This window comes from Eublepharis macularius, chromosome 1, assembly GCF_028583425.1.
Source record: "Eublepharis macularius isolate TG4126 chromosome 1, MPM_Emac_v1.0, whole genome shotgun sequence".
In the NCBI taxonomy this organism is placed as follows: Eukaryota; Metazoa; Chordata; class Lepidosauria; order Squamata; family Eublepharidae; genus Eublepharis; species Eublepharis macularius.
The window spans coordinates 221983107-221999941 of record NC_072790.1 but is presented as its reverse complement, the minus strand read 5'-3'; the positions used below and the strand labels follow the sequence as shown (position 1 = coordinate 221999941).

Below are 16835 nucleotides of genomic sequence, written 5' to 3'. Positions count from 1 at the left end.
TAGGGGTATCTATTGACAAGAATGCTGAACTTAATAGAGCTGTGGTCACTGTTTCCAGCTGGTAGGACAATATCTACATCTCAACTCTTGCAAGGGCTTGAGCCCAGCTCAGAACCAGGTCAAAGATTACAGCCCCTCCAGTTGGCTCTGTGGCCAACTGTTCCAGTGCACAGTCATTTATGATGACTAAGAATCTCCTTTCTTCAGCATAACTTGAGCAAAGGTCTACCTAGTCAATGTGAGGGTAGTTGAAGTCTCCCATTATCACATTATCTGCCTTAGTCACCTCCCTTATTTCCTTCTCTGTCTTGAGATCAGCCTCAAGGGTTTGATCAGGTGGGTGATAGTGCACCCCCTCTTTTAAATAACCCTTAGGGCCCAGTATTTATACCCATATTGCTTCTGTTGGGGAGTTCATTTCCCTAATGCTCTCTAACTTACTAGATTCTATGCCCTCTTTGATATACAATGTGACACTTCCTCCGACACCTCCCTCCCTGCCCTACCTCTAGAGCTTATACTCAGAGATGACTTTGTCCCATTGATTTTCCCCATTCCACCATGTTTCTGAGACACCCACTATATCTAAATTGTCATTTAGCCTCAAGCACTCCAGCTTCTCCATCTTGGCTAGGAGGCTTCTAGCATTAGCATACAGACACCTGTGATGTGTTTCCTTCTCCAACAAACTTGGCTCCCTCGGCCCCTGTGTCTCTGCACGTGGCCCTCTTTGCAATCCTCTTCTCATTTCCAGTAGGTTGTGCCAGAAGTGACGTCATCAAACAGGGCCATGCCCATGCCCATGCCCATTTCTCCTGGCTTGCCTCCTCCTACCAATCAGCTGGCAGTTGGCAGGCAGTGGCCCAATCACTGGAAGATTGCCCACCATCAGCAGGCACCTGGCAAGGCTACTGGGCAGGAAGGAGGAATTACCGAGGGAATACCAAACGAAACAAAAAAAGTCTTCACCCACTGGTGGAAGATGGCAACAGAAGGTGACTGACTAGTCTTCCTGGGGAGAAAGTTCCAGAGTTTTGGTGCCATGACCGAGAAAGCCCTCTACCAAGTTGCCACCTGCCTAATCTTAGGGGGGGGGTACCCAAAGTAGGGCCACTGAAGATGACCTCAGTGGTTGGGTACATTCATAAAGTTTGTATTTATTTGTATACCTACGTCATTTCACCTACTTTTACCTACTTTGTTGCTGAGACTCAAGGTGGATTATGAAGAAAAAGAAGGCAATAAGAAAAGTATAATACATGTTACCAACAAAATTAGAGAAAATTGCAAATGTATGCCCTTAGTGGTGAGTGAGTGTGTGAAATAAACTTGACCTTGCTTTTTTATTAAGGCCTATAACAACAAAACAACAGCAGCAGCAACAACAATAATAATAAATGGTGAAGATAGCACAATGGTGATTTAATTATATGACTATCATCTTTTTATTCTTCATTGCTGTCGATGTGCCATCAATTTTCTTTGCATTTTGTTTAGCATCTGCTCTGCACTTTAGGTGCAGGGCGAGCAATGAATTGGAATAAATAAATAGACAAAAGGCTGTAGAATTAAATACTCAGAGGAAAGGAAGCAAACAATTCACAGAACAAACAAACTCTTTTCATTCATTCAGCTCCCTCAAGCTGCGTGATGTGAGAATGACAGTTCACTGCAAATTAGAGTCGAGCTCCTCACAGCTCACAGGAAGTCTTTTCTTACCCATCCTCATTTGTTTTCATTAGTGCTGTTTGACGAGCAGATTTGTCCTGTAAATAAACACAGCACTTTTCCTCCGTGGTCGGATCTATCTTTGGGAGCAGTAAAGAATGTTGTCAGGAGGGGAATCGTGCCACCTCAGCTGCTAAAAATGTGCAAGAGTGATTCTCACACCAGCTATATTTATTTATTCAGATATTTATACCCCACTTTTCTCCTCAATGGAGAAACCCAGAGTGGCTTACAACATTGCTCTCATTTTATCCATTTGGGGTGAGTGATGGGCCCAATGTCACCCAGCGACATTGTCATGTCATGTCAGAGCAGGCTTCATGCAGTTTGTGATAGCCAGCCATGCTTGGCCTGGCATGTACCTGGCCAGAGTCCACAGCAGGTCTTACTCCTGTGACCTGGGAATTCTGCCTGCACCACCAGTTCTGTCCAAAGTGAAGAATTGCAGAGACACCAGTAAAAAAACTTTTTACTCCAAAAGGAGTAAAAACCTTAATGTGGTGAAGGGGTTTGAATGCGTCAGTGAAGCTGAGAGCAACATCATTAGGAGCACAGGTTTGGTCAAGAGTCTTCACTCCTGGAAGAGGCACTCAAGGCGGAATGGTCAAAGCTGAGACACCGGACTAAGATGCATCCACCCCCTTCAGGAATCAAGGGTCACATCAGCAGAAGAGCATTGACAGTTCCAATGGAGATGGGAGCGAAGGAATTCTTGAAGGTTAGCTACTGGGCAGCAGCAGTAGTGGAAGGTGACACTGGCAGAGGATCTTTCACAGACAACCGCAGTGTCTCTTCAACTAACCCTGGTTAGTAGTGCACAGAAGACGACAATGGTAAACCACTTCTGCTAATCTCTTACCTTGAAAACTCTATGATGAGACAATCCAAAATGAAAAAGATATAGTGCTGGAAGACAAGACTCCCCAGGTTGGATGGCACTCAATTGGCTACTGGGGAAGAGCTGAGGACAAGTATGAATAGTGCTGTTCTTAATGATGGGACTGGATTAAAACCAAAAGGATGTCCAGTTGCAGATGTGAATAGATGCAAAAGGAATGTTCAAAGCTGTGTCAAAAAGAGTCCAGTAGCACCTTTAAGACTAACCAATTTTTTGATTCGGTTTCGTTTTCTTGGCCATGTCGGACGCTCCTCTCCGCAGGTCCGAGAGGAAGCGCCCAAGCAGCCTGACCGGGCGGCTGATCTGCGAAGATTAGCCCCCAGAACTCCCAGTGAGGGAGGTAGGGTCCAGAACATGGTGGGAAGAGCCCCCTGAAATTGATGCAGGGGGTAAATTGCCCGTTTGTTCCTATGGAGGCCGGCAGACGTGCGCGGCACCTCGAGTGCTGCCGGGCCATGGAAAACGGCAAAGAGCAGAACTAGGCGGAAGCCTGTAAGTAAGCGAATCCCTTCTGTTATTACAAGCGCACGCAAAGGAGTGGTGGGATCTGAAGCTAAGAAGGCTCGTTCTTCCCCCTTGCTGAGTTTCAGAATTTGGTCGGCGGTCCCCCCCCCTAAAATGGCAGCGAAAAAGCAGAGTCCCGCTTTGGGCAAGTCAATTTCGGCTGCCCTGCAGGGGAAAGGAGAGTCGCTCGAAGGACTTGGTGAAGAGGTCGGTTATCGAAGCCATAAAGCCCTTTGTTGACAAGCTGAATGAAACAGATCAAAAGGTGGGCTTAATTGAGAGCGAAGTGAAAACCATTAAGGAAGTAGCGGGGGGGGGCAGAGAAGTCTGCTCGGGAAAATGCGTCACTCGTGAGGGCAACGAATAAAGAGTTAAAGCTGGTGGAGAACCAGCTGATCGGGCTACAAGTGGAACGAACACAGACAATTTTGCGCCTCCAGATGTGAAAGAGGAGGAAAATGAGGATTTATGGGGTCTGGCCTCGGAACTATTGGCAACACCTGCGAGGGCAACTAAAGAAGAGGTAAAAAGCGCCATTTTGGAAGTCCGTCAGGCTTCTTCAAAATATGCAATGAAGCGTCAGCTGCCTCGCGAGATCATCATCGATTTTTCATCTAAGAGGATCCGAGACACTATCCTATACAACTCATACAATGCAGATCTGGACTTTCTGGGTAATAAAGTTAAGATACTGAAGGACGTTCCATTTTTAGTTCGGAAAAGAAGATTTAAGCATAAAAAGTTTGCAGCCCTTCTGAGGGAACGTGGAATAAAGTATAAATGGCTATTTCCAGAAGGTATCTGGTTTAGTTACAAAGATCAAGCTTACAAGATAACATCAGAAGATCAACTAAGGGATTTTGAGGACAAAAATCAAGAATTTCAGCAAGACACCAAGCAAGAAGAAAAGGATTTGAAGTCTGAAGGGGGGGAGGGAAAGAGCACTGCGGTTGCAGTTGCTCAGAGAGAACTGCGTCCGAGGCCCAAGGTGGGGGAGGAAGACTTAATTTGGATTGTAATCTGTATTTTGCAAGGTCAACCACTCCATCAATATCTTACAAAGTTTTAATTTTTTAATAATGGCAGTATGAAGGGAAAGCATTATTTGTAGTGTAGTGTTGTTATATGTTGCTGTTTTTTTTCTTTCCTTCCCCTGCCCCCTTCTTTCCCTCTGTATTGTTAGTTGATGTAGGTAATAAAAAAATAAAAAAAACTTTCAAAAAAAAAGACTAACCAATTTTATTGTAGCATAAGCTTTCAAGAATCACGTTCTCTTCATCAGATGCATGGAGGGTAGAAGGAAACTGGTCAAATATAGAGGAGGAGAGGGGGGAGGGGGGAGGGGGGAGGAGAGGGGGGATGTAAACAACTCCTTTGATATGGAGATGCAGACAGCTCCTTTTGGTGTGGGGATCAGTTTGCTTGTGTAAAGGTTCAAAGGAGTTTGCCGTGTTAGTCTGTAGTAGCAAAATCAAAAAGAGTTCAGCAGCAGCACCTAGACTATCCAATTCCACTGCAGCACAAGCCTTCGACAACCACAGTCCTCCCCGCCAGATGCATCTGACAAAGAGAACTGTGGTCCTCGAAAGCCCACGCCAGGTGCCACTGGACTCCTCCTGACCCCGTCTCTGTAAAGGAAATCAGTTACCTGTGATAATGAGATAACCATTCATAGTCCCTATTCAGTCCCAGCTTGACAGAGTCAAAGCTGTGTGACATACATAATAGGAATATGTGGATACCATGGATGGCCAAAAAGACAAATAAGTGGGTACTAGATCAAATCAAGCCTGAGTTCTCCCTAGAAGCTAAAATGACAAAACTGAGGCTATCGTACTTTGGTCACATCATGAGAAGACAAGATTCTCTGGAAAGTCAATAATGCTAGGAAAAGTAGAAGGCAGCAGGAAAAGAGGAAGACCCAAAATGAGATTGCTTGACTCAACAGAAGAAGCCATGTCCTCCAGTGTGCAGGATCTGAGCAAGTCTGTTAATGATAGGACATTTTGAAGGTCACTCATTCGTAGGACTGCCATAAGTTGGAGATGACTTGACAGCATATAACACACACACTTCCTATAAAAATTCCCAGGAAAATCTCAGCATATAGAAGAATTGGCTTTTGCTGTCCATGGTTTGCTTTTGTTTCCCACTCTGCCTTTGGTACTACACACCAGCTCAGCACTCAGCTCAGCCTCATGGATCAAAATGTAGTAAATAATGGCCTGTATCCAAAAAAATTTGTTAGCAGAGCAGAGATCATGGATTTTCCACCTCCCTCAACATTGTCAGGAGAATCGTCACTGAATCCTGTGAAATTTTGTTCCTGCGGCGTGGTCAGAGGATCTCATGAACAGCATAGTTATAGGTCTGCAATGGGAGGGGGAATCAGTGGAAAGCACCCCTCCCCTCTTCCTACAAAGGAAGTGTCCTTGCATCATTGGGAAGAAGTAGCGGGATACAAACCAGTGAAATGATAAGCGATTCAAGGCCTGAGGGCCAAGATCTCTTGCAGTGTCAAAGAGGTTTCTGGGACACATGTTTTGGATCACATGGGGCCATGGGATGACCTGACAGTTGCACCTCACTATCCTGTGTGAAACTGCAGGGGATCCTGGAAAAGACCTCTCGAACTGTGTGGTGTGGCACAGTGTCTTCATTCAATACTGTTTAGCATTCACCTGTCCCACCTTTCTTGGGTACATTGTGCTTGAAGACCGCTTGAAGGGTGGGTCACACATATGTTTTCCTCACTTGCTGACTTCAAGTGAATGAGCCATCATGAATCAACTGCCACAAATAGATATTACTCAGAGAGGGGCGTGGTTAGTTTGTCAAACCAGGATTCAGCTTGCAGGTAATCATTAACATTCTGTTTTGCTTTAACAAATGCTGGTTTCATAGATAAAGATATCATAGATAAAGTGAGACAGCGAAGGGCCAAGGAAGCTTCACTTTTGAGCCACTCTAGCCAGCCAGAGGTGTCTCTGTAGCCAAATAATGTACATGGGCACCACTTATCTGTGGTTTATGTACTGACTTCAAAACAAGGTTTGAAAATTCTGGGCTGATGTGCCTAGGCATAGTTAGTGGAGTAGCCTGCATTCAAATGATCATATTAACCATAAAAAAGAGCAAGAGACCAGTATCATGAAAGCTCATACTCTGCAATAAATTTTGTTAGTTTTACAGGTGCTACTGGTCTCTTTCTTTTTTCTACGGCTACGGACAGACTAACACGGCTACCCATCTTGATCTATCTACATTAACCACAGTTAGACTAATAATATCATGGCTTTGCTTGACATTTAAACCAGCTTATGAGTTTAATTCCCTCCCCACTTCCCATTTTCATACATCTGATCATAATAAATGTGCCTTTAATTTGCCGCACCCATTTCTGTGTCTTTATCCAAATCACGCTGTCACTCTTCCTCAAGAAAGTGACTATCTTAATTAATGTTACTGTTCGTGGTTTCAGCTCAGACACGCCATGTGAGATCCGGCATCAACTCATAAAGATTGACGAAAAGTCATAAGATTTTGCTAACAGCTCTCAGCATTAAAGGCAGGAATTACAGTCGGCCTCATGAATGTGAAAGGGTTCCTGAGAAGAGACAGGGAAAGACAGTTGATTCCTCTATGGTGCCTTTGCAAATCAGGCACTGATCTTGTCAAACTGTACTCCCTTCAAACACCAAAGGCTGCTGACTTGGAAAGCACATCCCCTCAGAACAGGCAGTTCCTGCATTCAGTCACACCTAAATCCATCAATGGCACTGTGGCACTGGATGGATCCAGCCCAAAGGGGTAAGCCAAACATGCATCCAGTTTAATGCCTCTTTTTCTCCTCTCGCTTTGCTGGAATCAGACACAGAGCGCAACTAGACAATACGGCATTCCCAAAGACAACTCAGGGAGGCCGTAGCCATTTAATCACAGGAATTCTCTTGCTTTAAAAATGCAGCAAGGGCCTAATCCTGCTTGGCAGGCAGGAGGGTAAGTTCTCCAGCTCAAAGGCAGCGGCTCATTTATTTGGATTGATTCATTGTTATCGGTTCCCCTCTGTACAAAGACACCCAAGGCAAACAAACAGCATCAAACATCAACAATCTGAGTTTAAACTGGAAGGAGGGAAGTAGATCTGGCAGTGGCTACTGCAGTGCTCTGTTGACTTATCACGGGTCAAAGGCCATACTTCTAGAGCTGATGTCACGCCTGCCCAATCCAAAGCCTTCATACCACTTGCTAGTTGTAGCGGCTGATGTTGCACCTGTTCCTTTCTGTGCCTGAGGAATGCAGTAGAAAAGAGCAAGAGTCCAGTAGCGCCTATAAGACTTACAACATTTGTGGTAGGGTATGAGCTCTCATGAGTCACAGCCCACTTCTTCAGATACAGATATGAAGAAGTGAGCTGTGACTCATGAAAGCTCATACCCTACCACAAATTTTGTTAGTCTTACAGGTGCTACTGGACTCTTGCTCTTTTCTACTGCTACACACAGACTAAGACGGCTATCCATCTTGAGGAATGTGATGAGGCCTAAGCACCCACTGCCTCAGGTAGTTCCCTAAAAGAACTGGTCTCAGAAATCTCAGATACCTTTACTGAGGCAATGAGAGCATCTTGCTATGATACCAGTGGAAAATTGCTGCTCTGGTGTAGCCAGATAGTCCAAATATTCTCAGGAGGATGCTGCCATTCTAATTTGTGGCCAGGAGAGTAAAAAAAAAACCTCTCTGATTTTAAGCTGCGTTTATTTATTTATTCTCTGCTTTTCTCCTCAGTGGGAAGCCAGACAGCTTTCATCATCATCCCCTTCTCAATTTTATCCATACAACAACCCTCTGAGGTAGGTTAAGCTGAGAAAGGGTAGCTGTCGCAAGGTCACCCAGGAAGTCTCCATGGCAGAGCAGGGATATGAAAATGGGTTTCCTAGATCCTAGTCTGACAGCCACGAGACTATGCCTGGCTCTGCCTCCATCACTGTTCAGTTTGCACCACACATTGAATTCATTAGTTGTATCACAGAGCCCTTTTACAATCTATGCAAATTAATGGCATAGGGTCTCCGTAAGTCAGAAGCGATGTGATGGCACATCACACATACAAAATGATGGCAGCCACGATTTTTTTCAAGGAAGAAAGAATTCCATACTCATAAAGTATAATTAAAGAGGTTCATTCAGACAACAAGCCACAGAAAACCAAATGAGGCCAGAGCCTAGAGCAACCTTAATAGACAATTGCTGGTAACAGTCAAAGCTACAGCAGAAGCCCTCTGTGCTGGCCAATTACATTTCCTTTGACCCTTGAAGGCATTTTCCATTGTCAGAATGGTTTTCCCTATGCAAAATAACCTCTTTTTGATTAACTGGCATTCCTTTCAATCCACCTTTGTTTGTGCATTCTCTTGCAGATCAGCACTAATTACTTTTCACATTAATTTGCATAATAAGGCACTTAAATTTGATTAGAGAATAGGGTAGGTAATTTCAGAATTATGAAAACAGAGTCTTCCTTTACCTGACAAGGACACAAGGAAATAGCATGCGATGATGTTCTTGAAAGCTGAGGATCCACTTGCAAGCTGATCCATCTTCTGCTATTTCCCCCCACCGGAATTCTTTCTCCAAAGACAGAAAAATCCAGAGCATCCCTTTTCATTTGCAAAGTCTGTGCTGAGTAGCAACTTGGGAACAGCATGCACCTGCGTGTTCACTTTCTGGTAGGACTGTGCAGCAGGCGGCTGTCTCCATTGGGGGCCAACAGCTGAGCATCACTTTTGAGCCACCGTGAGAGGAGCTGTCCGTGGTACTGAAGTTATGTTCACCAGCAGGATTCCTTCCAGTTATGATTCACCCTGAACATGTTCTCTCTTGCACACATTGCATAGCAAGTGAAGAAAAAGTTGGACTGTGTAGACCAAAGCAGGTTCCTCCATAGGCAAGTATTTTGCACCAAGAAGATCGTTTCAGGCGGGTAGCTGTGTTGGACTCGAATCTTGCTGCACCAAGAAGAAAATGGTTCCTGGGGAAGCCAGCAATAATAATAAAAAACAGATGGCAGCCTAGAATCAGTGACAAAAAGTAGTCTTTCAACTGGAGAGATGCAGGGGTGGGGTGAGGATGAAAGATGAATTTTCACTCTCCCCATGTGCACACGCTTATATGAGTGCATATGTATGCTATCACGTAATACAGGTGTGCCATGCATAAAGCTGGTGAAAGGGATGGGAAAGAGAGGGAAAACGCACACACACATAGTTAGCGAAAGAGGAACCCTTCTTTTTCCTTCTTTCTCCATCTATATGTATGCTCATCCACTCTCATGCACACAGAAATCCCTGCTTTTTTATCTTTATTATTTTTCAGCAGTGCTCTGCAATTTTTTCTGCTCTGCCTGACCCTCCAGCTTTGGCCTTTATTTGTCCACAAGCATGTTAAAAATAGAATACAGATTTATTTATTTATTTTATACCCCACCTTTCTCTTTAATGAGGACCCAAAGCAGCTTACATTGTTTTCCTCTCCTCCATTTAATTCTCACAACAACCCTGTTAAGTAGGTTAGGTTGAGTGTGTGACGGGCCCAAGATAACCCGCATAATTTCCATGGCAGAGTGGGGATTCGAACTTGTATCTCCCAGATCCTCCTCCAGTACTCTAACTGCTACACAATACTGGCTTAATACAATTTATTTATAATTTATACCCCACTTTTATCCACAATGGGAACCCAAAGCAGCTTATAATAGTATTCTCCCTTCCTCCATTCTATGCTCACAACAACAACCCAGTAAGGTAGGTTAGGCTGGGAGAGACTGACTAGCTCAAGATGACCCAGTGAACTTCTATGGCAGTGAGGGAATTCCAATCTGGGTCTCCCAGATTCTTATCCAGCCCTCAGCACTACACCACACTGGTTCCAAAAAATAAATGTTCACTCTGCAAGTGATACGCAGTGGAAGAAGATGAAAGTTTTCAGCTGCTGTGAGTTTGATAGACTTGGTCCAAGCTGGTTCTGGAAGGAGTCTTAGAGAGAATATGATTATATGAATATGATTTACTATGAATCAATTAATATGAATATATGAATATGATTCAATACCCATGCTCCACTGCTTGCAATAAGAGCATCTTTAACTCATCACTGCAGCCCATGCCAAAGCATTCTGGGTTTGTAGGGCAGCATGGGCAGATCACATGGTTTGTGGGCATGGCTAAGCCCAAACCTGTCTGATGTTTGGGACTGAACTGGACTTACTGGGCAAAAGCCGCAACCCACCCTGGCTAGTAGATGCAAGACTCTTTGATTTTACTTTCTACTATGAAGTGCTTCTTTTTAAAGTTGGAGGATATGAGAGAACTGTTAAAGAAAAGGCCAAGGGAACACTTTTTGCATGCAGATCAGTCACTTTCCAGTCTATAAATCCTTCACATTTGGATTCAGAGACCAAACAGCAAAGTAACTATATATTTCGTCTTGGCACACACAGTATGTCTTGGCTGGGTTTTTTTTTATTTAATTAAAGCCTTCTGCTTTGGTTGGTAGGCACAGCACACAATCCTGCGCAAAGCTTTATTGTCGTTTGATGCTTTCCCCATGTTCATCTATCTTGTCATTTTAATTTAGACTACAAGGTAGGAATAATATAATCTCTGTAAAGTACTTAGATATAATGAATAAATTGTAGTAGCATTCCTCAAGTCCACTGCAACTGTTCAGTTTCCTTATTTATCTATGTTCCTCTTCCCAGGGTAGTGTACATGCTTCTCCCTCCCTTCTGCCTTCAAAACAACCCAGTGAGGTAGGTTAGGTGAAGAGAGGATGGCTCCAGGGCCCTCCAGTGAACTTAACAGCTGGATGGTGGTTTTGAACCTGAGTCTCTCCAGCTCTAATCTAATACCCTAACCACTGCACTGTACTCTCATTCTCAAAAGGGTTGTGTTGGCCCATTCTAGGGCACCCAACATTTAATCCACCCTCCCCTCTGCTTTCTCATCCCTCAGGAACCTTTGATTCATTCAGCAAAAAGACGGTTGTGGAAAGTCAAGCCAGTCTAGCAACAAGACACAGTTATTCAGTGATGACAGGAAGGCATTCTTCTTCATCTTCAGCAGCAACAGCCATAACTAGTTAATACTTTATCTGGAATCAGGGGTGAGTGCTCAGGTAGCCAAGTTTTTGGATGACACGTTATTCGGGATAGTGATAATCAAAGCAGACTGAGAAGAGTCCTAAAAATATCTTTCTGAACTGGGTGAGTGGGCAACAATGGCCATTTTTAAACTGTTTACTGGCCATGGGATATTGTGCCAAGCTCCTAGAACGACAGTGTCTTCCTGGCGCGATTTTGCATGAGTGCAAAATCGCACCAGGAAAACACTGTCATTCCGGGATCTTGGTGCGATGTTCCGTGGCCGGTAAGCAGTGTGAAAATGGCACCAAAATCGCACCAGGAAGACGCTGTCGCTCCGGGATCTTGGCGCGATGTTCCGTGGCCGGTAAGCAGTGTGAAGCAAGAGCAGTGAAGCAGTGTGGCAAGAGTTGAGTGTGAATGCAAAGATGTAATTTAGAGCATCCCCCCCTCCCCAGTTTACATACTCTGTGATGGGAGCAGTGACCAGTCAGGAAAAAGATCTTGGTGGGTCGCAGTGGATAAATTCATTTAAAAATTTGACTCAATGTACCCCACTGCTAGAGATTATTGGGAAAGGGACTGAAAACGAAATGGTCAACGTTGTAATACCCTTGGTGCAGAACTGTGTAGAGGTCTGAACACTGTTATCTCCAAAGGGATATTCTAGAGCTGGGAAAGCTTAGATGAAAGGTACAGCAAAATTTATCAAGCTGTTGGAGTACCTTCCCTATGAAAGGCTAGAGGGTTTGGGGCTTTATGATTTATGAAAAAGGTGACTTAAGGTAAACAAGACAGAGGTTTATAAAAATTACACATGGTGTAGAGTAAGGGGATAGAAAGAACTTTCTCTCTCCTGCCTCCGTTATATTAGAACTCAGGGTCACTCAATGAATTTAATGGATAGCGGATTCAAGACAGACAAAAAAATAATTGATCACACCGAGTATTGATAATGTATGGAATTCATTGCCACAAGATATAGCAGTAATCACTTACTTTGATGGTATTACAAAAAGAGACTAGGCAAAGTCATGGGGGATGAGCCACAGTGGCTGAATAGGATCCCCACATTCAGATGTCATGCGCCACTGAACACCAGTTGATAGGGGACAGAAACAACGTGGGGAAGCTTTGCCCTGCATTCCCCGCTTGAAAGCTTCCAGGGAGAATCTGGCTGATTAACTGTAGGAATCCAGGTGCTGGACCTCTTGCAAGGCAGGTCTTATGTTCTCATCACTTCATTTGTTCCAGGGCTTTGGAAGTGCAAAGAGACCTTACATCTGTCACTCATGCAAACCCCCCATTTGACACCCTTGGACTTATTAAGGATCAGAACTACAGCAGGTCTTGAACTGGTGGCCACTGAGTTGTCAGACAGGAAATCAACCTGAGCATCACCATCCAACTTTAGCTGGAGTAGGCTAGCCAAAGAGGCATGTTTGTACCCTTAGGCCTGAGCAGGCCGGGTGATATTCCTTGATGCCTGTACAAACTTCTGGGGCAGGTTTTCTCTGTCATCTGAGCAGCCAGAAGCTTTGCTTTTGCTGCCTTAGTTTCCTAGTTTGCTTTTGCCTGGCACTCAACAGTGCAGGAGCTGTCTCGTTCCAGAACACACTGGTTGTACATTGCCCTTATTCTCTAAATGAAGCAAGGGGCCACAAAGATGCTTTAAAAACACACACACACACAAACACACACACACACACACAAATCTCTGTTTGAGCACCCCTCTCTCCCAAATGAAGGAACTTTATTGGTTTTTGTTTTGAACGGGCATGTATCAAGTGCAAATACGCAAAATTATCTTTTGTACATTTGCTGGCTGGCTGCTGAGCTGTTCAAAGAGTTTATGGCAGCGGAGACAGGAGACAAAGGAGGAAATCATTACTGCAGCTCACACTGCAAAGCCAATTCAAGGCTCCCAGCTGTAGGACAGAAATCTAAGGATAATCTAAGCCTACTGGTAGCTGTGCTCACAGAGAACTCTGCCTGCTTTGGCTGTATTAGTTTAGGCACAATTACTGTGTGTTCTGTGACAGAAAAGTGGTAGTTCCATTGGTGTTTGGTAACTAGGGGTCTGAAGAATAAATGGATAAAGCAGCAGAACGGTTGAAAAGTTTATCCAATGGTAGGACCTTTGGGTATTTTAAATAAGTAAAAATAAATAAGTCCTTGGATGGAGGTAACAAATCTAGCTTGTGCAATGAGTGACTGGAGTGTCAGTTGCATGGCATTGTGCATTTGACTCCTACAGACAAGCAGATTCTACTTGGGGTGATAGCAACAAATATATTTTGGAACTATACCATTCATGTGAATCCATCCTTGTCACACTGTTATACTGAGTGTCAGTTCTGAAGTGATGCTGGGAGTTCCATGAGGTGGAAGGGTGATTCACCCTTCCACCGCTGATGTTTTCCTGGCCTGAAGTGACCCCACAAAGATTCTATTTGTCCCCATTGGATTAAGCCTACAGATATTTATAGAGGGAGGTGGCTCCAACCAGCCTCCAAGGATCTTTCTTCTAGCCTAAGAAGTCTTCTTCTAACCTTCTGGGCTCTTCTGGCCTATTCAATGCAGGGGCTGTTTCACTAGAAGACATCTTAACATATACATATGCTGGTAATAATGCTGATCTCCCTTGCAGGGTTGTTGTGATAAATTTATTTATTTACGTACATTATTCATCACCTGCCTTTCTCACTGAGACTCAAGGCAGATCACACAGTGTTCGTCAATACAATCAATGGCTGGGATATCCAGTAAACTGTACAACAGGGTTTGGATAGCAGCAATGTCAAAACAAGCAGAAATGTGAAGATCATGCAGGGAGGCTGAATAGTTTTGAATGTTTGATATACTCTAGGTAAATGGTGGGCATTACTGCCCTTTACTAGCAAGATCAAGATGGGTAGCCGTGTTTGTCTGTAGCAGAGGAAAAGATCAATAGTCCAGTAGCACCTATAAGACTAACTAAATTAGTGGTAGGGTACGAGCTTTCATGAGCCACAGCTCACTTCTTCAGATACAGCTAGAATGTGAGTCCATCTGTCCTTCTATGTCCTTTACTAGCAAAGTATCTGTCATGTGCCATGCAGGATGCATGGACGGGGGGCTTATGTGTTGCAAGGATGTAATGCAGCCACATGTCAGGCTACCTGTTCTGAGCGCCCCTACTTCATTGTGGTCCCAGGTGCAGGGTGTTGCTGTGCCCCATAGAGGGACTGTAAAAGGAAAGGACTCAGGAACCCCATTGGGAGAGGAGACTGTTTCCTCCCCCTGGTGACCCCTAGGCCAGGGCAGTCTGCCCTCAGTCGGCACCAGAGCTCTTCCCGTTCCCAGACAGAGGCTCTTCCCCGGGCCCTTTGGAACCCTTTGAACTGAAGATGTAAGGGTCGGCCTCTGGGACCTTTGGTATGCGAAGCATGTGCTCGGCCACTCAGCCACGGCTCGGAGAGAGAGGCTCCGCTGACATGTACACTTTGCTCTAAGTACATCACACGGAAACTAGCCCGAAGGGTACCATTATAGCTTTACTTAACTGATTGATTTTATGCAGATCCCTATTAATTTGACCTTAGAGGAATTCGTCCCACAACGTGCATACAGATCAACGGGCGAGCTTTCCACGGCGTGCTCTGCATAAACCGCGCGCTCGCTCGCTTTAGAAGTTTTGCAAAGCGGCAACCCGTTTGCAGGCGCCGCGGGGCTCCCTATGCCTTTTCTGCACGGCGCTCTAGCGGTAAATGTCGGAGAGTGGCTGGGCGCTATAGTCTGGCTTAGTGCAACAGTATCCCAGCCTCTCTCCGAGGAGCTCCGGGCAGCATTCACGATTCTGCCTTTCTCATTTCATCCTCATGACATGATGTAGGGATCACCCATTGAGCTTCACAACAGAGAAGGGATTTAAGCCCGCTCTCCCAGATCCTAGCCTATCCAATAAACCCCATGCTAGCTTTCTTTTATATTCTCCGCCCCCTCCAACTAGTCTCAGGCACTTTAGAGGCAGAAGCAAAGCCCTACACTGAGATCCTATAGACCCAATGCTGGTATTTAGCCTAGCAAAGCTCTTCCTGTACAGTTGTTAATTTCATAATCTCCTTTTATTGAAAAATGCATACCTTGCCTTCTCTCAGCCAGAGCATCTAAGTGCACAAGGCCTCTGGGAGGGGGGGGGAACCTCACCAATTTTAAAACAACAAAAAGATTCAAAATTGGCTACCAGGGAAGTCCATGGTGAAAAATAAATTTTAAAATCCTGAATGACATCGATCAGAAGCCTGAATGAGTTGGAAAGTTTTCACCGGGCACCTAAAACCAGAAAGGTGGGTTCCAGGGGAGTGGCTGTGGGGAGGGGGTGCCAACAGGCCTGAAGAAAAAAAACCCTGTCCCTTTAAGAGAAACTCAGTGAGTGGAAATGGGCAGGTGAAGCTGTTTGTGGCGGGGAGATAAATAACACAGCCTGATAAATGACATCCCATTAAGCCTCTGTTAAAGGGGCAGATCATTTCCTTCCTCCTGGCAACTCTCCCCAAAACAGAACAGACCTGTGTTATAATCACCGCACAGTACAGACAGGGGAGATGAGAGAACGGTCGATTTGCTGAGGCCAACTTGTGACTTCAGAATTGGGAGCAGAACTGGGGAGCTGCCAGCTCACACTCTGAAGTTTGCCATGCTAGAGCATCGTCTGGGCCCCAAAAGCTTGTCGCCATTGCAGTGCTTCTTCAGAGACTCCCAGCCTGCCCTCGAATTCCCCAGGAATCAACCACCTAGTTCAAGCCTTATTTAAAACCCTGGAGTTCTCTTTATAAAGGCAGCTGGGGATACAATGCTAGGGAAGCGCAAGTCCTCCAACTGTACAAAAGCGCTAATGTGCTTTTGCACAACTCCCATTCCTTTCAAGAGGGCTCATGCCAGTGCACTTCCCCAGCCCTGAGCCCTGAGAAAACTTTGCCACCTTCCATTGTTGTGTCGGTGCCTGCTTTTGTCGCATGAGCATGGTTTTGTTGCCAGTGCATTGATAAGCACATGCCATTGGAAACCAGAGCAATCTTGGAGCATCTTTCGACAGGCATTTTGATAGCTATGCTGTAGAGATCAGAAACAGAGCTGCTTACCTGTTGGGAGAAAAGGGAGACCTCGGACAAGAGCCTCCACTTGAGATTAGCCGCTTTGATAGAAGAGCATCCGTTGTGGTCCACGGCTTGCTTCCTTTGCCGCAGCTTTACTCTTCTCGACGGCACTGTGGTCTGGCCACTGGAAGTGAGGCTCAGAAGCTTAAAAGCAAAAAGTGCACTTAGCATGCATGCATAATCACACACACACGGAAAGATCCTTTCCCGCTGCTGCCTGGCTGCAAGTTCAGTGACAAGTAGCCAAATTAGCTTCAGGTTCCTCCCGCTCCGCAAGCTAAGTGATCTCGGGAAGATGCCTCTCCGAACGCGGCAGCTCTGCTCGCACTAGACAGCTTTGCCAAAGATTCCCACTCTTTTGTGACGCTAGAGGCTTGAAAGAGGGAGGGAGGGAGGCTCTCAGCTGCGACATCCCTTTAGGTGACAA

The 16835-nt window shown here is 45.1% G+C and overlaps 1 protein-coding gene across 1 annotated transcript in view; it reads right to left on the bottom strand.

The window, feature by feature from the left end:
* Positions 1-16579, bottom strand: part of CHRNA2 (cholinergic receptor nicotinic alpha 2 subunit) — a 33293-nt gene extending 16714 nt beyond the window's left edge. The window contains 2 exon segments of the mRNA XM_054972725.1: positions 8658-8880; positions 16394-16579. Of these exon segments, the coding sequence (XP_054828700.1) occupies positions 8658-8880; positions 16394-16579 (409 nt within the window).
* Between the last annotated feature and the right edge of the window lie 256 nt (positions 16580-16835).